This window comes from Meleagris gallopavo, chromosome 3, assembly GCF_000146605.3.
Source record: "Meleagris gallopavo isolate NT-WF06-2002-E0010 breed Aviagen turkey brand Nicholas breeding stock chromosome 3, Turkey_5.1, whole genome shotgun sequence".
In the NCBI taxonomy this organism is placed as follows: domain Eukaryota; kingdom Metazoa; phylum Chordata; class Aves; order Galliformes; family Phasianidae; genus Meleagris; species Meleagris gallopavo.
In genome coordinates this window covers 30,725,189-30,748,955 of record NC_015013.2, presented here as the reverse complement: position 1 = coordinate 30,748,955, position 23,767 = coordinate 30,725,189, and the positions used below count along the sequence as shown (strand labels likewise).

At 34.9% G+C, this 23,767-nt stretch overlaps 1 protein-coding gene across 4 annotated transcripts in view; it reads left to right on the top strand.

Annotated features, from left to right (window-relative positions):
* Positions 1-19,652, top strand: part of PTPN3 (protein tyrosine phosphatase non-receptor type 3) — a 156,098-nt gene extending 136,446 nt beyond the window's left edge. For all 4 annotated transcript variants that reach the window (XM_010708587.3, XM_010708588.3, XM_010708589.3 and 1 more), the window contains 6 exons: positions 70-131; positions 1,617-1,763; positions 4,049-4,177; positions 11,324-11,469; positions 12,074-12,209; positions 16,008-19,652. In XM_010708587.3, the coding sequence (XP_010706889.2) occupies positions 70-131; positions 1,617-1,763; positions 4,049-4,177; positions 11,324-11,469; positions 12,074-12,209; positions 16,008-16,085 (698 nt within the window). In that variant the 3' untranslated portion in view covers positions 16,086-19,652. The remainder of the gene's footprint in view (positions 1-69; positions 132-1,616; positions 1,764-4,048; positions 4,178-11,323; positions 11,470-12,073; positions 12,210-16,007) is intronic.
* The last annotated feature ends 4,115 nt before the right edge of the window (positions 19,653-23,767 follow it).

Here is a 23,767-nt window from a genome sequence, read left to right as displayed (position 1 = left end):
TCATTAAAAGGGAAACATGAGAGTCTTATTTTCTAATTTGATTCCCTCTTTGTTTTTTTTTGTGTGCAGACGATGCCACAAGGATAATACTGCAGGGAGATGAAGATTACATTAATGCAAATTATGTGAATGTAAGTCATATGATAATCTGCACTTGCTTGCTTTTTGTATTGTAATAGCAGACTAAGTTTAGCCACTTTAAGGAATAAGCTATATTTTTTTTTAATTTTGTGGGATTCCTGAATATAAAAGTTGTGTAGATTCATACCATAAAACATCAAGTGTCGCCTGTGAAACAGTCAGCTGCCTTGACACACAGAAGATAGAAACACCATTATTTTCATATACTGCAAAGCATAAATTTGTGGGATTTAATATTTATTTCTGTATTGCACCTCAGAATATAGGTAACATTCGTGACTATTTCTTTCATGTTTTTAAATGAAAATTGCTTTCCAATGTTTATCTTGTGACTTTTCTGGGCTACATCAAAAGAGAGGGGGCAGCAGGACATGGCAGGTTCCCCTACACTCAGCCTCATCGGGAGTATTGCATCTCCAGACCTGGGGCCACCAGCACAAGGAAACTGCAGAGCCGTTGGAGCAGGTCCAGAGGAGGCCACAAAGATGATCAGAAGGCTGGAGAATCTCTTCTATGAAGAAAGGTTGAGGGCTTGTTCAGCCTGGAGGAGAGAAGGGAGACCTCATTGCAACCTCCTGGTTTTTGAATGGAGCTTATAAAGAGGAGACTGACTTTCTATGTTCTCTGATCGTGACAGGACAAGGGGGAACAGCTTTAAATTAAAGGGGAAATTTATGTTAGATGTTAGAAATTCTTCATTCAGAGGATGGGAAGGCCCTGACACAGCTGCCCAGATAAGCTGTGGCTGCCCCATATCTGGAGGCATTCAAGGCCAGGTTGGATGGAATTCTGAGCAGCCTGATCTGGGGGGTGGCAGCCCTGCCGATACCAGGGAATTGGAAGTAGATGGTCTTTAAGGTTCCTTCCAGCCTGAGCCATTCTGTGATTCTCTGACTATGAATAACTAGGCATTAAACTAATGAAGCAGAGCAGTTAAGTCTCTTGGAGGTTTTTGCTAGTTGCTGAAAGTGTTTTGCTGTCTGAGTGCAGTCATGGAGATTAAAAGTATTTTAGAACAACTTACGTTGGGTATTTTGTCAACTTTGATTTCTCAGTAAATACCTCGATAGCCTAGGAAGCGTTTGAGCTGTTCTTATTGTATCCACTATCAGCCATTTTGCAGCTTTTACTAGTGCACCTTTGGTAAATTTGCCATTATTTCTTACAAAATATTAAAGAAAACTTGGAAAGGTTTGCAGCTTCACATTTTTAAATACATTTGAAAACAGAGATACCTTTTATTTGGTTCTTCCTAGTTCAGCTGAAGGGATTTAGTATCTATAGTTCTGGTTTAAATAAAATGTTTAAAGGTTATCACATAAAAAATTGTGATTTTAATTGTCTTATTGCTCAACTTTAGTTTTTAAACTTCCTTCAAAATGTTCTTTGTTTGAATGAAATGCTGAATATTAAAAATAAAATAATAGTATTGCATAGTGAGAGCTAATTGTATTTAAATTTCTTTTTATTTATAGATGGAAATTCCTTCTGTGGGCATTGTGAATAGGTACATTGCTACTCAAGGACCTCTTCCTCACACATGTGCACACTTTTGGCAAGTTGTCTGGGATCACAAGTTGTCACTGATCATTATGTTAACAACACTCACTGAACGTGGGCGGGTAAGTGTGTTCAGGTTTTTGTATTCTGAAGAAATACTACACCTTGAAATCGTTCTTCCCATTGTTGTGATTAAAGAACCCTAATGTAGACCATCTTATTCCGTTGAACAATTTCTCTGAAGGCCAGGCTTTCTGAATTAACTGGGGGAAGACAAACTGTGTGACTTTGTTATTTTCTGTTTCTTTGAAAGCAAACCAGCTGTCTGATCATCAGAATTGACTTGAATTTTACTGATCAGCCACGTACTGCTTTCTGTCCTTTCTCATGAGAATTGGATTCTACGTCGCAGTTGCTCTCCCAGTGACTCAGCAAATGCCTGGAAGTTCTGAGCAAAACTTGTGGTCCAGTTTGAAAATGGAATCTATTGTTTCAGTACTTACTAGTTTTAGCTAGTAAGTACTAGCTAGTGCTAGCTGACAGAATTAAACCTGCTGACTTTTATTTATGTCAGAGTTTGTGTAAGTGAGATTAGTAATGAATAGGTTTGTCATGTCCTTTTGTTGAAAGGAAAGTATTAGATTCAGTTATTTAGGTCCCTGTTGAGGCAAGTCTTTTGCAATTCCAGCAGAAGATATTCCATCTCTTCCTTGGGCCTAAGAAGTGCCAACATTGAATTCTTCTCACCTGTATTCCAAAGGTTAATTGTTCTTAACAGTGAAGAATTTTATTATTTTATCCTGCAGTAATTTCCTCTGAAGCAACCTCCGCCCATTGCTTATTGCTTTGCCACTACACATCCTTGTGTAAACAACGCACTTCTTAAAATCACCGTTTAGATATGAGATGCCTGGTTTAAATCCCACTATATCTTTGCTCTCTAGACTGCACACACCCAGTTTCTTCAACCATGGTATAGGAGACCTTCAGCTGGATCACCTCCATTTTTTTTTTGTGCAATGAAATACATACTATATTGACTTACATACTGTGTTGATTTTGCATCCATTCTGAAACTTGACTTACTTGCATGTGAAAAGCAAGGTCTGTTGAAGTTTTTGTTACTGAGTGATTCACAACTTCGTCTACTACTTCATTTTTTTTAAAGGAGCTTTTAAAGTTTCAACACATTTTTGCATTTAGACTTTTAAACTTAGGAAATAGATACTTAGTTTTAAATACTCTTTTGGAAAAGTAAATACTTACATTTTCTTCTTTGAGTCATCATAAACTGGAACCTCATAAAACTTATCAGTGATTGTTTTGCTTTTATGAGGAAATGCTTCTTGAAGATGTGCTTTTTTTAATAAACTTGTCATACACCTTTTCACTGGACTTTACAGTTCATGACCTTTTGTGCACCAGGAAAATTGATAGTGTTCCATTTCATTGAGTTCAGCACACCTTTCTTTTTTTCTACCTGTGTGACCCAGACTGCCTACCTCTTACTCTCCCTCTCAGTCATCTTTGATAAAAACAAGTAAAGATTATTGGTTTTAGTGCAGAGTCCAAGACATTTCCACTGTAAAATTGAATTAACAAGGTTGTTTGGTAATGGCTGACTTGCTATAGATAGGTGTGTTTGCCCTATGTAGTGCCTAACTTCTAATGTATTTGAGACATGCTTTATAAGTTGTAAACTGTTGTGATGACATAGAATAGGATTTTAAAGCTATATAGTATCTTCCAGGGAATTTTAATCCAGTTACTTTATGGAATTGAAAAGCAATATATTCACTGTAAGCTGTATTGTTGCTAACAGCTGATTGGAGAAAGAAAAAGAAAGAAAAAAAAATAGATAAGCAAGAGTTTTAACTGGAAACTAGATGCACAGCATGCCCACCTGCTTGTACTTAAGCTGTATCCTGATGCTCAGTGGAGTTCTATGCAGCTGCATGGGAAAAGATTCGTTAGTAAGCAGGGCACTGGTGATATCTCTTGTCAAGCTCTTTACACAATGCTGCAAGCAGTTTACTTCTTTCAGTACTATCCTAGTAGGTTGTTTTTTGATATGTTGCTTTGATACTGTATTCAGTATTTGTGATTGAAAGTGAATTAGAAGTGTACTCATCAAACTTTGATAAATAGTTTTTCAGAAATTGAAGTCTCTGGCAGAAAGCTTTTAGCTTGCATCCAATTTATTTGCATTTTTTTATTATAAATGTCTATAACACAAGTTTACAGAGGATTTATCCTGTTCCGTCATGTTACGTTTGAGTTTTGAACATTATCACCAGCAAAGGATTACAGTTGTTCCCTCAATTTCTGAATCATGGGATAGAACTCTGGAAACAGAAGTACTTGTTTGAGGTCTTGATGTGCGCTTAATTTTCCTTTGTCTCTGCAGACAAAATGTCATCAGTATTGGCCTGATCCACCAGATGTAATGGAGTATGGCAGCTTTCGTGTCAGATGCCACTCAGAAGACTGTACAATTGCATATGTTGTTAGAGAAATGGTGATTACAAACGTTGAGGTAAATGCTTCTTGTCTTAAATTATGTCTAAGCAAGCTGAATATATACATATATGCAGATAGGTGATTGTATGCTGTGTGAATATATACATTTTTATAAAAGATGAGTGTGTAGAATACAGATCAGTGCAGTATAATAATTTCTTTAAGGTTTTCTCAGAAACATACATTTTGAAGAGTTGCATTGTCTTGTAATATATTAATCCATTATACTGTACAGATACTGTAATGAGCTTCATGAAGAAGTTTGATGCTTTACTGTAAACACTGTTGCAGTCACTGATTTTTCATACACAGATTTTCAGTAAGATTTTTTTTCAGTGTCCTTTCAAGGATGAAGTATGGGTGACTTGGTTAATGGCACATGTGCCTAGAATAGCTAGCAGAGAATCAATTTGCAGCAATGTTCATTTCAGAACACAGAATCTTACCAGCTCTTTTCTATCATCTTTTCTTAGAGTTTAAAAATAAAAAATCGCTCTGAATCTCAAATGCAATGTACTCAATTTATGTATGGCACTTAGTTACTTTAGCTGTTAATATTCTATGCTTATAGGAGGCTTACAAACTAAAAAGGAAGTGAAATACATGGAATACTTACACATGAGCTTGTGTTGTAAAATTAACGTTCAGGTCTCATTTCTGTCTCCCATAGCATGAATATAGGGAATAAAGTTTGACTTTTGATCACAGGTTGACTAACATTTCTTATACATTTCCTTCTTTAGCTCTTTTTAAATATTCTGTGAATATTGAACAAATATTTTCTAAAAAGAGGAATGGTTTATGCTAGTTATAAGAAACCATCTGTTCAGGGAGCACTATGACTTTTCGTTCTGTTTTTCAGCCAACTGCTCTTTAAGTGATAAACTTGAATGTCAGTACAGAAGAATCTAATCTCACTAAAGCAGAAAATATATAGGCAAATTTCTGTTCACTATCATTCAAACTAGTTGATTGCCAATTAAATTTGGTTATCTAACCCTTTTTGTAAATTTTAGCTTAAGCTCCCTCAGATTCTTTTTCCCAGTTAGTAATTATCACTGTTTCAAAATTTTGGGTAAATTCAACAGTGATTGTATTCAGTATGCGTCACTTCTAGCTTCTAGTTACCATTGTGTGGTAGGTAAAAATGTTAGCGAGAATGGGGCAGGTGATTTTTTTCATACAAGTATTTTGAGATAGATTGTTCTTCTGTAGTCATGCTAACAAATGTGAAAGTTCAAGGATCTTGTACAAAAAGTTGTCTCATGTAGCTATCAGCTGAGAACATCATTTCTACTGCAAAGGCTTATACTTGTGGAGAGCTTGCTGCCGTGGGACAAAATGGTATAATTTTTAAAATCATTTTAAAGCTAGACCCCTGTGGAAGTGTTACTATGGGAAGAGGTTGTTTTGATTGTGTTCTGTTTTGTTTTGTTTTTTTTCTGGTTTTTTAAATCTATTTCACTAAGGACAGGTTTTCATATACATTTAAATGGAGTGGTCACATGGTCACACTCAAAGAAACACTCACTATTCAGCTGTCCCATGCAGTTAAAAATATGATTCTAATAACTGAAAGCCCCATGTGAGTTTTGTGTTTCAAAATAACAAAGTACAAAGGCTTTTATTTCAAAATGTAGTGGAGAAAAAAACAATGAATTATCTCCTAGTTTTTCACGTCCTTTGAGCTACTTTTTTGGAGCTGAGTGAACTTATTCTTCTGGGGGCATCTTCTGCTTAAGAGTATACTTTGCAGAGCCTTATATGCGCTCTCACTCACAAATATTGTTGAATTCTGTAAAGAATACATCAAAAGTCATATAAATTCAAATCAGGTTTTTATCATTCCCTGATCTATAGTGAGCGTCATTGGATTGGTCTTTATGAAGACAAGTAGTTTTTCATAATAAGATGGATAAAGCTTCAAAACTCTCAAGAGATTTGATTTTGATTGGAAAAGCGTGTTTGTGAAAAATCTTTGTGTGTATTAAATTGCATAGATTTCAAATTTGCCTTTAGAGGAAAATTGCTCAAAAGTGAATTTTACGAAATGATGCCCCTGGCCTTTTGTTCAGATATATTCAGAAGACTTGAACTAAAAAAATTTTAGGATTCTTCTGTCTCAGTTTATCTTGGTGCTTCTTTACCTGAAACTGAAGCAAATGACTGCAAATGTATGAAATACATATGTAGCCTTTCTAAGCCTCATGAAAAGAAATATGGTTTAATTTTCCATCATCTTCAAAACTGAAATGTATCCTGTGCAAGAAAAGCACAGAAAACACTAAGTTTGTTTTTTGGAGGGAAAGGCTTTGGGGAACCAAAACAAACATACCAAAGGAAAAAGAATTGTAACTGATAAATTCATCACACAGCGCACTATTTCGTAAAACAAGATAAGTGTTTGCTTTAATCATTGAAAAAATAGGATGAAAAGCCTGAAGAAAACCTTTCATTCAGTTACCTTTGGGGATAATTGCCTTGGAACATACTGACCTCTCCAATTTCAGCTAGTTATATTCTCAACGTTTATTTTTCTAGTTTCCTCTGTCTTTAAACAATTTCAGTTAAATTTAACTAGAATCCTGCTGTGCTACTTAGGGAGACAATGTTTGCTGGAGCATAGTATTCAAAAACCTTGAAATAAGAAATGTTGCAGTTAGGTTTTTTTCATTCTGTCACGTTTTACGTTACTTGTAGTCATTTCCAAAGCGCATTATCATTCTTCCTCCTGATTTAACTAAAATAAATCAACCAAAAAGAAAAGAAGTAAAGATACTAAAATATTGATTATTTTCATCCTTTAAAGACCTGTTAAACCATTGCCATAATAACAATTGAGCACCACAAGAGAGAGCACTGACACCTTATAAACAACGTAAGTCAATGTAATTAAGACAATTCCTTGTGTCAGAATATGGAGCGTTTGCACAAATAATGACAATGTAAATAAGATTTTGAGTGGACAGCTTATTTTTAATTTATAAGCTATCACTTTCCATTGACATCACAATGATGGACAGGATAGTTTGAAGAAAAATAAGTAGATTGGATTATCAATTCAAAGAAATTGAAAAAAAATAGGCATGAATTCGTTTTGCTAAGGAGGATATTGCTGTTTGCTGCAAGTAGGTAAAATTGCAAGACAAATAATGACATCTTTATATTTGTGAATGACCAGCTTGCAGGCCTTCTAGTCATGGTGTAAAATTGATATGAGATTAATTGTAGGCAGTAAATAAGCAGCACCTTCTTCTATCAGCAACTGAAAATATGGTCTTTCTAATTTTTTATACAGATCTCTATTCTTAAGGCTTAAGTTTCCACACCATTTGTCTTCTTTGCAAGTTGCATGATGTACAGCAGTTTGAGGGAAATACTCAGCTTGTTCACATTAAAGACTCTTAGGTTGTTTCACTGAAACTTATGTTTCCACACATTATAAATAAGACCTTTTATTTTTTTTCCAATGACATTTATATAAATTTGACCATGTCATAAATGTCTGGAACCTACTGCACTGCAGAAGTACTTTAAAGACTTCTTTGGGAAGTATCTGGACTGAATGTATTCTATTCTGTCAAATACTCACTGTGGGGAAAAAAATAATGAATTGGTTCTGAATATAAAGAGCTGAAGAACAGAATGTTGATAAGTTTTATGGCAGAGGTCTTCAAAAGCATAGTGAGATTGGACTAGTGGTGCAAAGAAGTTACCACTCTACCCTTCACAAACCAGGCCTTAAGCCTCATCACAGAGTTTCAGCTTTCAATATAGTTGTAAAGCTCAGTAGCTAGAAGTGTACCATTTTCCTTCAAAGAAGATAGAACTGTTTCAAAGTAAATGTAGTTCTACGTTGTAGAAGTACCATTGTTAGAAGATAAAATTACAACCTAAAAAGAAAAAATGAAGAAGTACAGTGCAAACAGAATTGTTCAAGTTTTGTGAAAAGAAAAATTAAAGTTGACTATTTGAACCTAAATTTCCTTCCTTTTATTTAAGTATTATAATTCTGTGTGTGTGTGCTGTTTTTTTTGAAGAACACCTGACTCCTTTATTAATCAGTGAGAATCCATCTAGCAAAATGAAATGACGAAGCCTGCCTTTCAGTGTAATTATGAGAAACAAGATATCAATCTGCAGAAAGATGAAGGATGAATATTTTTGTTGCTAAAGATCTACACAGATGAGATTTATTTCTGAAGTGTTACAGCACGTATTTGATGTTATCTCTGCCAACCCTAGAAAAGGTCATGGTGTTTTTGACAGAAATCCAGGATATTAGCCTAACCACAGTGAAGTCACATTTGCAGTAAGGTGTTCTTTTCGTAGTTCTACCTGTGTGGAAACTGATCTCTGGAAATAGCAAGCACAAAATACAATTGAAATCTGTCCACGTGATTGAAACATCAAGGTGTATAATGTCAAGTTAGGCAAATGTAGCAACTGGACAACGAGCAGCTCTTGCTGTCTCAGTGAGTGCATACATGTTTGGACTTATAAAACAGGAGTTATAAAGCCAGATTTTCTAAAGAGAAGTTCTGCATTTGTCAGCAATTCAGATATTACAATAATGATTGTCACTTAAAATCTTAGTGGGGTGAAAAAAGAAACACTAATTATGATTTAATTTGCCTTGCAGACAGGTAATGGTTTGCAAAGTGGCTTAAGCGTAATGAAAGTCTACCTCTTCATTTTTCGTTACCAGTTTTTGACAAAGAAGCAGGGTCTGGAAGAAATTGTTTAAAAATAAGTACTGTTATTCAGACATGCTTAGTGGAGCTAACTGTGGGACCATTAAATATAATTCTAGCACTTTTTTGTCTATTTAACCTAGGAGTACTAGATTTTGTCATACATGCATAACTCGTAATGCCTGTTATTTCCATGTATTTTCAGTATTCTGCTGACCAATTCAATTCACTATGAGTATAAAGACTTGGAAAGTAAAAACAAATAAAGGAAAACACCAATCACTCAAACATAATGAACTCTAGTAACAGTTTTGTGTTTTCTGAATGAGATATTTCTTAGAGTTGTAAAAAAAACCCTATTTCTAACACAAATATACTTGAGCATTTTGACAAGCAAAGTAATGATCAAGTTATTAACAGTTTGAATCATCTCAGAACAGCACAACCAAAAGAATAGCAAGCTGATTATATGAAAACAAATGACTAGAAAATTACTCTGAAACTTGAGAAATTTGTGGAAATTAGAAATTAGCTAACAAATTAGTATGTTGTCCTCTAGAAAAAAATAAGGCATGCAGCAGAAAATGGACTATGATCACACCAGAAGAAACTGTTCTGAGGACTAACAGCATGTACAATTCTTGTTGTACTCAATGTTTATAAGCTACTTTAAAAAAAAAAAAGCGACTCAAGTTTTTCAGATGTGGATTATTAAGTAGTTAAAAGGCCATGCTGCTTCTTTCAGAGATTCCTGTCATTGTGGGTTCTTTTGATGAATAGATCTCAAATATTTACAATTTGAGTTACATTGAGTTTGGTCATTAATATCAGCTTATAGTCCACTTAGACTTTACTCTAGACATTTTAATTCTGATTGCTCAGACTCTGCCTTCAAGAAGCAAAGTATGAGATGCATGTGTCTTCATATTCCTGGATATAAACATAAATTTTTGTAATTACGTTGCCTGGAATTAAATCACTCCCTAGACTTCTGCTCGATATATAAACAGTAGGCATTCTGTCTTCTTCTCTGTTTTACTGGTTTTCTCTTGGGAGTGGAACCCCTTGCTCTAATGGAAGAGAAAAGCAGAAGTCGAAGGCATTTGAAACAGGTCATATATTCCAGTAATTGTACGCTTAAGAAAATAAATAAAACTCCAAGTCTCTAGCATCAATAAAGCATTGTTGCACAGACAACTACAGAGAGGTCAGCTTTTATAGACTTGTGCAGTGATAAAGGATGGTTTTATTTCAGTAAGTGTCAAATGTTAACTTTGGCTATGGACATCAGTCAAACAGAACTAACAGTGTTTCTGCTGCTAAATGTGGAAGAAATAAAGGAATGATATGAAGGCTTAGTTCATGAAGAGTGATATATCCTCACTGCACAATGCAGCAATGCTCAGTCTTTGGCTTCTTGTTTGCTTTATTTTTCCTACTAATCATTGGCAATGCTTGTAATGTAACAGTTGAGCCCAATCTGAATGGTTTCATAATCAAAGTTAGCAAAGAGCTAAAATGCAAGACATTCTGTAAAATTGCTTTTAAGTATGATTGAATGGAAAAAAAACTAGTTATTTATATAGCAAAATCTTTCAAATAATTAGCTTGCATTCATACAGAAATATGTCCTGTGGCAGTACAGAAATCATTTATATGCTTACAATTAGCATATATAGTTTTTTAACAGAAACTACAACAACCAAATGTTAGAGGCAACTTTATATTTTAACAGTCTGTAAATACATACAGAGGTGTATTTAGATAAGATATGCAGCTATACTTTGGGAGATTGAATTGGATTGCAGAATGAGATTAAAATGGCATTCATCTGTTTTTTATGGCAGGACCTAACGTTCTACGGGTTATGAACAAGTGAAATGCACCTTTCAGCATTGAGCTAGTATGCTACTAGCATACTAGTATATGCTACTGTAGCATTCCTGTAGCATTAGATGCGCTTGCCTCATTTTTATGAAATGTAAAATCAAAACAATGCTGTTGAGCTGTGATTGGGAAGCTCTGATGCCCGCTATTTTGGTGTTATTCTGAATGTTTCTTCTTTGGCTTCCAGCTATTTCTTGCAGTCTATCTTGAACTGTTGTGTAAGTTGCATAGCATTTTACCTTAGGTGAATCATTGATGTCATGGTGTTACAGGTCAAGAGTCAATAAATTTTAAAAATTGAAAGTCTCCAAGAATTGAGGGGGTTGTTGTTCGTTTTTTGTTTTGTTTTTTTTTAATCTGTTTAGATCACAAGTAAAACTTGTTTATTTAGGAAGTGTCTGTTACATGCTAAGAATTACATGTTTATACATTATTCTGAATTATAAAATGACAAATGTTTTCAATGTCATTGACATCTTACAGCATTTGCAGATTATGTGAAAATTGTGACTTGTACCTAATAAACATCAACGCAGGAATTGTAACACTGAACACTCTTTGCAAATCTTACTGTATTTTAGACAGAACAGCAACACACTGTCACTCATCTTCAGTATGTTGCTTGGCCTGATCATGGTGTTCCTGATGACTCCATGGATTTCTTGGAGTTTGTGACCTGCATGAGGCCAAAGAGAATAGAGAATGAGCCAGTTCTCGTTCACTGCAGGTACTTGTGTTTTAAAATTCTACACATACCTTTGCTGTAGCCTTACAATAAACATTTGCTTTGAGAAGTGTCTGGAAGGTAGCAGATCCCTTGAATTAAATGGGAACACTAAGACTGAAATACCAGTTTCTTTCTTTTCTCCTGCATCCTTTTGGTGAAATTGTTTAGTTACATAATTATTACAAAGCTGATCGTCTGTAACCTAAGTTGTTCTCCATTTTTATCCTTCTCTACCTCTGTAAATTCATCATGAATGGTACTTCAGAGTTTTACTGTGGTTAAAGTACCTGTCAAAAAGCAGTCAGTTACCTCTTATCTTTCTAGTAAAAAATATAAAATCAGTACATGTAGATTTGTAAGTAGCTATAATTGTTAACAAGCATTTACTTTGGGACTTCTTGGCTTCATTTATTTATATAAATTGTTGTTGTCATTGTCATGAAATATCATTGAAATTGCTTTAAAGATAAGCTTTGTGCTCTATTCTAATTGTATAAAGGTCGTCCAGTATTTTGCAAAGCTAGTTAACATCATAATATTATGATAAGAGTCTGGCGAATTGCAAAATCCTAATTTTATACTGTTTTTCTGTTACACTTCACAGTGCTGGAATCGGTCGCACTGGTGTATTGGTCACTATGGAAACAGCCATGTGCTTAATTGAAAGAAACCAACCTGTTTATCCACTGGATATTGTAAGAAAAATGCGAGACCAGCGAGCTATGATGGTTCAAACATCAGTAAGTGATAGAGCAGGAACCCTCATTTTCTGTATAAGTTTTGCTCACGTTCATTTTTAAAACAGATGCAAAGTATTACATGATCTAGTTGTATCTGTCTTCAGTTGCCTTTATATTTCATGCTTCCTATGTTTAGCATGACATAGTGCAGTGAGGCATAATATTTTTGCTTCTTTACAGGAGGGGTGTGCATTTAACTGTAAATATTTCTTACCTTGTCATTAGAAGGTGATTGATTTCTATTCCTTGCACTTGGTTAGAATGCAGAAAGTCATTAAGTCAAATCATCTGTTTATATTCCTTCATCTAAATTCTGTGCAGGATGATAAAAACAACTTTTTGTTTTTCGTTCTTTGTACTGAGCCTCATAGGCAGTTCTCAAACTGGAGGTAAAATAGAAGTGTTTGTGCTATGATTTGTGGAGGAAGCATCATTTGAAAAGGAGTAGAAATTTGATAGGAATAATATGTTTTTTAAATTGTGCTGCTACTCCAGTGTAGAAAAACGAGGGATAAGAATAAAATTGAGGATAAGCTGGATGATATTAATAACTGAAATATGAAAATAAGAGTTGATTTTTTTAACAAGGAGGTGGTTTGAATATTTGAGATCATGAGGGCGTTTTTTGTGTTAAATGTGGAAATGAACAAACTGATGTTAGAGATGAGGGATAGGAGTCTCCACTGCCTTCAGTAGAAGTCAGGTAAGAGAATATTGTGTGCATTATCTAAAAGAGCTAAATGCCCTATGGTAAATCAAAGTAAAGGAGTTTAGACCCACATAGTCAGCAGCTAAACCTAGCATTTCTGTCTTTGATCTTAAAAAGCAAAACAAAAACAAACAAACAAAAAGGTCACAACACTTTGGTTTCCCCTTGAGCAGAGGAATCAAAGCAGGATTAAGGTTGGAAGGGACCTGCTGCAAATATGACTGACCAAGTGGGAGGAAGTCTTGCGTTATCTAAGGGTATGAAAGCATTGGAAAGCATCAGGAATTATGGTTGCTAGTGTAATACTAGAGTGCTCTGTGAACAGAGATTCCTCATGCTTGTTGCTGAGACTCTTGTCATTCATTGCTGTATGAGTGCACTCCCTGGACGTGCAACAAGATTGGACTGTATGACTGAGGAGCAAGTTGTATGAATAGTGCCCAGCCTGTTCCTTATGGAAATGACACATGGCATCTTAGCCTTGAGGTTTAGGAAGCTGAATGTTGACTTACTGAGTTCGCTGCCTATGCCTCTTAATTTCTAAGATGAACTGAGGAAGCTGAAAGTTAAACTTTCTGAAGGTGGTCTTAGTTTTAAGAATCTGATGTGAGAACCTGAAGTTCTCTAAATTTTAACGGGTGCTGAGAACCTCCTGTTATAATAGTCATCAACAGGAATTGTTTGGCATAGCTAAAGAATGTGGAGTATATTGATAAATACATTGACCATCAGACCTTGATTGTGTAAAACTGTGTACTAAAATAAGGCTCCTTACTTTGCATGCTGTGTTTCACAGTTCACTATCAGCACAATTAAGAGAGAGATATGTAGCAGCAGTACTGTGAAGCTAAATGCACTTGTTATTTCTGAAGTATGCAGAAGCCAATGAGCAGAGCTGGCATACTGTTCTAAGAATGAGGCACATGAGCAAGCACTCAGTTGTGAGAAAGCAGACGACCAAAGAGCTCCATGTTAACTTATATTTACCTATTGTGAATACTCTTTCATTCCTCTGCATCCATTTCAGCTGGCTCCACTGCTCATATCAAGTGTAGGATTTCTAGGAGAAGCTATTAGGGGTTCTTCAGTTGTAGCAGCCTGACCTGAAGCATATTCAGCAGCTCTGTAGCTTCAGCTCTGAGAAGATAAAATACATAGCCAGACTCATGTCATGATTTAAGATCAGATGGTACATGCCTGATAAGAATGGACTTAGCAGAGCTATTAACAAGTCAATTTAGTGTTTTCTATTTATTGTGTCAGAGTCAGAGTTGTGGGTTTTTTTGAAAACCTATAATCTGGTCATGAGGAAGCAAAACAAAAACTAACAAGAAAATATAATAGCTTCAACAAAATTTGAATGGCCTTATTATTTATTTTTTATTTTTAAAGGTACTAAATTCCTTTAAAAGACTAATTAGAGATACTAAACAATGTGGAAATCCATGCTTTAAGACATACATAATAGAGCTAGTTATGAGCAAAGTAGGAATACAGGAAATAGATAACAGCAAAGAAAACAAGTAGTCTAAGTGAGTCAGAGGAAGCAATGCTGAAGTGCTCGTTCTTGCTCAATAACTTCATCATACAAAGGAGTTAACAAGTAGTGAACAGAGAGCTAAATATTGCACTTGGGTTGTTCTGGCAGCAGAAATATGCAGATGAAAATAACAAGAGAAAAGTCAAGGTAATTAAGAAATAAAGACAAAAGAACAGAGTGATACTAGAGGGTGGGAGTAATTGACTGAAGATTTGAAAGAAAAGTCAGGAAATTGAGATAGAGTAAATGAATTTCTATCTTGAACTTTTCCTTTATTTTCTTTCTGTACTTAAGAAAATATATTTTGAACATGTATGGATAAGAATAAAGGTCTGAACTACTGGTATTGAAGTGCAACATAATGTTCTTCATTGTCTATACATTGTCTTTTATTTCTGTCCTTTGAGAGATTTTGGGGGAATGCTTCCAAATCCTCCTGAAGTGTTGATGAGAGTTGACATAAAAGGGCAGCTGGAGAATATTTGAAAGATATGAGAAGGGATTCAGAAAACATGAAGCTGTGCTTCTCCTAATATGATGTTGAGGCAAAGCTGCTCATTTGGAGGTTTGACTGAGTGAGCAGTCGAAAGTACTTTTGGAAGATGTATGCTCTGATCCTCATGAGTTCTTTTTGTGTTCTCAAGGTTAGGCTAATCGTAAATATTTGTTTTGGCTATACGGAATTTTCATTGTGCATTTTGACGTTGTCTTGTATCAATTTTCAGAACGAGATTCTCAGGCTAATTGCTTTTGACAAGTAAGAACTTTGAAACATTGTGGAAGAACCATCTTTGTAATAGTGTAATTCAGAAAACGAATACCAATCTAATTTGTTAAGACCTTATAAGAACTAAATGAGTTCAAAATGTTGGGGACAGAAGAATTAACATGGCTGCTACTCTTCAAAAGTATTCATTCCAAAAGTTTTGATCACATCCTTATATGAAAGGAAATAATGTGTGATGTGATTACCCATTTGAAATAAAGCAACTCTGTTTTCTGTGACAGCACAGCAAATGTTTAAAAAAAAAAAAAAACTTTTTTAGCAAGGCAGTATGGACTTTCATGAATATATTCTATCTGGTAACTTTCTGGTCATATAACTTAAATGTGTCTGGTAATATGCAACAGTGAAATTGAGAATACTTGTAATTACCACAGTACAAAAAAAAACCTGTGGTGAGATGTATAAAAGGTATGAAGAACTAGTTTCGTCAAAGTCAGAAGAACTTATGAAATTTTTTAGTTTTTACAAAGAAATGATATTCCCCAAGGTGTAAGGATATGTTCTTTCAAATTTGCAGATTTTTTTTCCTTATTGTAAGGTTTTTAATGCTTCTCGTTCAGAGAAGAGTAAGTGTTCTATTTATGTCATATTAATACAGCCAGAAGAGCTGGATTTTCTCTTTGAATTTTGTACTTTTCTCCTATTGTTGTCCAGGAGAAAATGAAACAGTGAGACACTTAGTCCTATTAAATACTACTGTATAATCAGGAGTTTGACTAATCCACCATAAATGTTTTTTGTTTCTTTCTTTTTCTCATACAGAGTCAATACAAATTTGTTTGTGAAGCTATTCTTCGTGTTTACAAAGAAGGATTGATTCGACCACTGGATTCTAGTTAGCACAGCAGTGAAGGATGCATTTTTTTCCCCTAAAAAGACTGCTTTTTAAGTAAAGCAGGGGCTTATTTCTCAAAGCAACTAGAATGGACTAGAAGCCCATGAGAAGACAGATGAGCACATTTGAACTGTGGCACTTTAAATTTCTCGAGAAGATTGCTAAATCATGTACAGTATAAAGAAATCATGTAGATAAATATGAGAGCAATTGTGTGTAAATGCTTAGGCACCATAAGCAATCATGGAAACCTCAATGCATATCTTTCACTGCCTTAAACACCCCTCACTTTGGAAGTTAAAGAGATTTTTGTGTTTCTTTTGAAAATATGAAAGGAAAGCTAATAGGACCGAAATGACTCAGTTTAAGAAGGTATTTAATATCTTTGTATGAAAGCTCATGGAAAGTGAATATTTGTAACTTTTTTACTGGGACATTAAATATTTGTAGGAATGTAACCTTGACTTCTCAATGGCTGATGAAAAGCTTCAAAGCCTAATGCATAACTACTGTACATTAAGAATAGGAGAAATTAAGTATTCACTTTCCATAAGTCTAATAGTATGCCAGCTTTATAATACTGTATCACTGTATGTGATGTGCAAAATGATACTTCATTTATACATTTAAACAGATGGTACAGTCTATGTCTTCTGTTGATCAGTTTTACTTCCAATTTGCCCTTTCAACAGTGACCTACTTCTTAGTGTTAGCTGTTGTATTTCTTTTCTTCTGTTTCTACTGTCCTCCAAGACGGTCATTTTTCACTGCTATTTCTGTATGTGGACTGAAAACATTCTAATCTAAGACGAGGTCTTATTTTCTTTCACCTTTGTTTCCATGTGTATTATGAGTTCTCAGATGTAAATGTGCATTAACATTGTACACAAGTACTAGATGTTTGACTTGCTGTATATGCAAAGTAGTCTAATCCAATACTGGAAGAAAAAATTACTACTGAACCCATCAAATATGTTGCTGCTAATTCAAGGTGTGAAGCTTACAAGGACACAGGTATTGCTAGTGTTCAGATGGTGATAAAATGTTGACTTGCTGCCCTTCAGCAAATGTGTGTTTATCCAGTGAAACACAGCTCTGTTGCAAGAGTTCTGTGGATTTGTTGTGTTTCTTGCTTTATGGAAATGCAGCAAAATTCATGTGAAGATTGACGTAGAAAGAGAGAATTAATTTGTACATTGTTACATGATTCACCCTTAAGGTACACTGGTTTCCATTTCATTTCAAATGGGAGAATTGGACTTTCTGAACAATATAACCACATTTGTATGGTGTTAATTTATTTTGTGTGTGCTTTATGGTTACCCTGAGATAGTTCTTCATTTTTGAATATTATCTAAAAAAAAAAGAAAAAAATTATTCTAAGGGACTGTTTGAAACTGTTATTAAAAAAATAGTCCTAAATAAGGACAAACACTTAAGACATATTAACCAAATGTTTATATGTATATAAAAGGAAAAAATAGATAATTTTCTTTTTGAATATATATAATACACACGTATACATCCAGATATATTTTAGAACTATGGTTTGTATTATGGATATTGTCGTTTATTCTTGAAGTTTCATTATAGAAACTGACATAGCTATATAATATGTATCTCTCATGTTACCGGAAGGTTGGATTGGTTTGTTTTGTGTTGTTTTTTTTCCCCAGGAGATGACTGAGAAATGATTGTAGTACATGCTTAATTGCTAATCCTTGTCTCCTTTAGACTTATTCCTTTCTTCCAGATTACATTATTGGTTAGAAGTAGAGGAAAGAAGATTCCTAGTTACTTGGTTAAAACAGAGTTTTTTGGTTGGAACACACAAGGTCCTCTTCATGGCTTTGTAGGTTGAAGGGTGAATAGATTTGTGTTCATTCTTATGTATTGCATTCCTGATTTTATCATTGCTTAACAGTTTTTATAGTGTATGGGGTTTTTATCCTCTTGCTTGATTGGGCATGGATTGGAAACCAAAAGACGGTAAATCTAGTCAACTCTTTACTTATTAAACTGCATCAGGTCATTCAATCTGGTCTGTGACTTCAAATGTAAAATACTTCTGGACACACATTTTGCTTGGGAAGCTTTTTCAAAAAGTACATGCGGAAAAGTGTTGTACAGGCTGTCAGCTGCTGTTATAGCGTGTTGAGTGAGAATGCCTAGTGACATGTCTCCATTTGAGTAGTGGTCACTGAAGGGTCTGCCTGCTATTTGACAGAAGCTCTCTTTTGCTGTCATGCGTGTGCCTTTCTGTTAAAATATCTGGCTTTGAAGTTATGCTGTGCCTAGATCTCAAAGTCATTGCTTGCAGTTTGTGTGACTTTGTCAAGATTTGAAAAAGGCACAAAGGAGAAGAAAAAAATAAAAGCAAGAGAATAAATAGAAAATATTTAGAGCATCTCTGTGACATTTGTTTCTTTAATAGCAGTCCTTGATTACCATTTGTGTTCAAGGTTAGTGACCTATTCCTACCACTATTTATTTTTCTTCATGTTGAATATGTATTTACCAAAAGATGGTAAATTTCTTCAGTATATAACTCTAGTCTCAAGATGCATGGTATGGGTTTGACTTGCATTAGTATGTGTGTTTTTACATGACCACTGTCATATTGTGACAAGTGCTGCTCTTGTTCTGATAAAGTTAGATGACTTTAATAATAGCATTCTTATGCTATTATTTGGATTTTAATAACTTGTGTGAAATTGCTGGCCACTGCTGCTCCTCTTAAAGCTATAAAAACAATAATCTGTGTAATACTTGATTTATTTTTTTGTAAAACCATAGAGAAGATATTAACTACACAGTTGTCCTGTACGTTGTGTCCATCTTTATTTCAGTCTTGCTGGGTTTTGCACATGTACCTGTTGGGTCTTTATGGGAGCATGAAGAGGTTTTTGTCTTCTCTCTGTACCGTGTTGATGACTTCGCACTGAATGATATATGCCTTAGATTTTATCTGGCAACAAAAGCATAATTATGGAAACATCATCTTACTGCTGGCTGTTGTTTCCACAAGACTTAGGAAATTAAAAAGGAGCAGAGTTGCTTGATTTATCTTGTAGGAGTTAAAACACCTAACACAAAATGTTTAACTGCCACACAATGGACAAATAGCAGAAAGTGCCCCGTAGTCAGGATTCTGTATAACCCTCCTAAATGTTTTAACCTTATATTTTGCCTCTGCTTCTGTAAGCATAACAATAGGTGTTCCAAGTTTCTAACATTGTGGAGGATGAAGAAGGAAAACCCTGGAGGTTTTCACCAGTATAAAATGCAGTGACATTATTTCCTTGGAAATAAGCAGATATTTACTACTGGTTTTATATTTGATACAGAAGTAAATGAAGATGCCTAATTCAGAGCATCTTCCAAAATATTACAAGAGAACACTTCTGAGACAGAAGTGGGAGAGAGAGTCTTACTTTGTATTGAAAATGAGAAAAATGATGCCGTAAACCATGAATGCCTTTTGTGTATTGGGATAAAAGAAACATGAATCATTAAAATACAACCAAACTTTACATAGCTGTGGGGTTCTGCACAAAAGAAAAAAAAAAAAAGTATCATAATCCAGGGTTTGCTCTCTGTAACCTTGTCTTTAGGTATTGGTACTAAGTTATAAGCACTCACACTATACGCAGAAGATCAGCAATATCTTTTAATACACCTTCTTTTCAACAGTTGGTTTTCTTTTTTCCCGTTCCTTTTCTACTATGCAATACTTGGTTAAATAAAAAATGTAAAGCACTGTAGCTCTGAAATGTGTACGGAACCATGCATTTACTTTATTACAAGCATAATACTGTTTCACAATACAAGTTCTTCCTTCCAGATACTGTTCTTCTGTTTCAGACTCAATGTGTAAATGATTTACTGATTGAAAATGTGGAAAATAGGCATATGTGGTTCATTTTTTTGTAATTAAAATTTTAAACAGTTATTTCACTGATAACAGCTTTATTGTTGTATCCTTAAATGTAGCATTTAAGAGCAAATTCATTTTATTCAGTCACATAAATCCTTTCCAGAGCTTGCACTGGAAGTATTTGTGTTTCAGTTGGTAAGGTGCAATTAGTCTACTTGGTTAAAAGCATTTATGAATTGAAACTGTATAGAAGGTAAAGTTGTGTCATGAAACACTTTGTTCAAAGGCAGTTGAAAGCCAAGTGAATGATTAATTCATTATATAAAACATAATGTTTTGATTAAATGGATTCTCTTGCATTTAATTTCTGACACTGATAGTGTTGAGCCATCTCAGATGACTGTCTGTTTTAACAATAGCATTATATTAACAGTTTAAATATAGCAATTTAATGCAATGTGGTTTAGTTTTGGTGTGCTTTAACATACTTAATGTTTCCATTGTTCAGTATTTGTACAAGCTTCAAATAATAGTATCCACTGTCACCGCAACTTGTCTTAAGGCAAAAAGAATTTCTCCTACTGCAAAGAAGTAACTAGCAGATGGTTTTGATAGATCTATCCATTTTCCAACTCACCTCTTTCACAGTCTAGCTCTGATTCGGTCATTGGTAAAGGGCAGCAATTGAGGGCCAAGAATATCATGGAAAAAGCAGAATCTGCGGCTACTGACGCTGTTTGGGCTACAGTTAAGATACCTTTAGCTGTTGACTTCAAAATAAATAAAGAAATAAAAATTGTTGCGTTCATCTAGAGACGTGACTCTGGGAATGGAGAGCAGGATGGGCTTTTTTAGACCTTTTGTTGCAAACTACTTGGATAAGAGTCTGTGTGCTCTTTTGAGCTTAGCTGCAGTTTTTGAGCCTTCAGTGAATTCATTTGAAATAGTGAACATTTATTTTCGTGAAACACTTCAGTTTAGTGTTAGTTGCTCCGTTTTTTTTTTTCTTGGCTTTCATGATGTAATTTCATGAGTTGTCATTGTACCTTATTAGACACTTTCACGTTTCCCACAGCTGTAAAGCAGGCTGTGTCATAGACAGCCCCAAGGACGTCGCTGTTGCTTATGAAGCGACATTACCTGTGCCTGCTGAAGGTGCTGGGACCTGCCTGAGCTCAGCTCCTCCCTGAGGGATTTGAACAGTGCTGTGTAGCACTGATGGAAATGGTAAATGTAATTTGAAAGACCATGTAGGAAATGTTTTCTTCTACATTGGTATTGTTTTATTAAAAAAACGTTTGTAAGGAAGAAAATGTTTTAATGGGTAAGGTAAGACTGGAAAATGTTGGGTTTTGTTTTTCCCCCTATGTTCTCTTGGGACTGTTGCTTCAGTAAAAAAAATACCCTGCATTTGGTGTGATTTCATTTTTTGTCATACTGTCCCAGAGAAGAATTGTAAGATTAATTTATTCCTCACTTACTGCTCTGTGTTTTTAAATAACGTTAAAGGAAACTGAAATCTTTTACTTCCAAAAATAATTTTGGCTGCTTTCGTTTAGCGTTTTTTCTGTCATGTACATGGAGCTCAAATGGAGGTGGGTCACTAGTGAGGTTGCCACACGTGCTAACAGAAACAAGCTTTGTCAGATCAGTTAGAGCCATTACCTATCATCAGTTACCAACTGAAATCAGTCTGTCGTCATCTTCCTATCAGATTTCTACTGAATGATTGTTTTCTAGTAGGAAGTCTTTGTAGCTGCTCTTCAAGCATGAGGGTGCCCTCTTGTACTAAAGTGAAATTGATACTTAAAAAAAAAATCTTTTTTTTTTCAGTAAAAAGGTAAGCCTATTTACTAAAATCCATACAAAACAAACATACTTTTTTTAAAAAAAAAAGCTTGAAGAAAGCATCCTTATTTCCTGTGAGTTCATTTTAGGTAGACGTAAACCAGACTAGTTCTCAACTAGCAAGCAATGTTGCCACTAAAGCATGGAAAAATCAGCACTGACCCAACTACCTGATTAATTGCTCAACTTCCTATAGAGGGTTGGTTGCTATCCTGGTTCCTAAATCTTTGTTGTGGGATGGAAAGAGGAAGGACTTCTTTCCTCTTTGGGGACACATGACAAAATCTCCGCTCAGTGTATCAGCAACCTGTGTTGACCTATGTGGTATTGTGCTGCATTATCTAACCTGAGTGGTCATGTTATTACATGTGATCTTACTGTCAACTTTGCAGTATCAGTCAAGTCTTTTCTCCCTCTGAGGAGAAGAGAAAGAAAAAATGTCATCCCAGAGATGTTAGTTATTTGTGGGTTTCATTTACCTTAATTAGGTGGTAGCGTAGTGTGGTAGGTTGAGTTATTCTTCATCAGTGCCCTTTTAATTCAGAACTTAGCATACATGAAAGAAAATCTGGCATAACTGTTGCTCCCCTAATATTTAATAGAAATTAAGTTACTCTATGTAGAAGTTAGGTGAGGAATTGGTATATGTGCTCAAATATATTTAAAATCTGGATTTTGCAAACTAAATGGAAAGTATCAGTGCTTATATTCCAGAAACCTTTGCAGTGAGTACTAAACATAATTTATGGAGGTTTTCACACTTCATTGTGTAACCTTAATAGACAGATGCTAGATAAATAAAAGGGACAGTCCTATCAACGCTAGAAATCATTGGGCATTCATAATAACAAATGAGGTACTGTTTAAAAGTGACCTTCATTGCAACTGAGAGGGAAACACACTTAATAGTACTGGAGTAAATTACATAACATTTGAGAAAGCCAAAGCAGTTTTTTTGAAGTTTTGCAAAAGATTCCACTGTTATCATTGCAAAGTTGGTCTTTCTGTGTATGTTCAGTTATTGTTTCTGTCACAGATGTAGAAAAACCTTGGGAGATAACATCCATTCAGTGATATGTCTGTTTTATGTATCTTTTTGGTCGGTTATGGTTTTATACTACTCTTTAGTTTCTTCTAAGACCTTAGGTGCCAGTGCATTGAAGGAGTAAGAGAATGTATCTGATATATTGGAGGGTAAGGAAAGAGTTTATTTTGTGTCCCAAGTTGTGCTTTTCTTTTAAATCATTTGGAATGTAAATTTTTGTTGACATTACAAAGATTAATTTATTGTTAAAGATATAGACACCTGCTGAGATGAATGTATCATTCTTTTTTTTATTATTTCTAGAAGAATAAAGTATTGATTAATGATTTAAGTAGTTTCCTTGGGATTTGGAGCTGTTTTGGACAAGAACATTACAGCCACCATTTCGTGCTCCTTGGTTAAATAAAGCATTGTGATGGTGAAGTAAAGCATTTTTGGCTGTGTGGTTTTACTGTGACTTTACTCAAGGAATCGTTAAGAATTGCATGAAAAGGTTTGTGACCTGTCTAATTCCTTTAAAAACAAAAAAAGAAATCACACATGGCTGCAGCTTGAATTTTATCTCAGCAAGCAAGCATGTATGGGAATTGTCTGCTCTGTATAGATAGTGTGTAATTTTTCATAAAGAGCTTGCTGGGGAACTAATGCAACCAAGTAAGTCTAACATTCAGAGGGATGTTCTACTTTCAACACTTCTAATAAAGGAGAATTGCCTTGACTAATTAGACCACTGGAGCTTTGTACTTATGACATGTAAGGCCACATACACAACTGTTTGTACATTATATATGCAGCAGCAAAAATAAAATGTGCAGGCTGCCCTTCCCTTTGGGATTTCCAGACCCTTGCCTACTCCCAGAGCCGTGTGAGTCGCTGTATGTTCTACACCTGCTGTGCTCCAGAGTTATCATCATGTT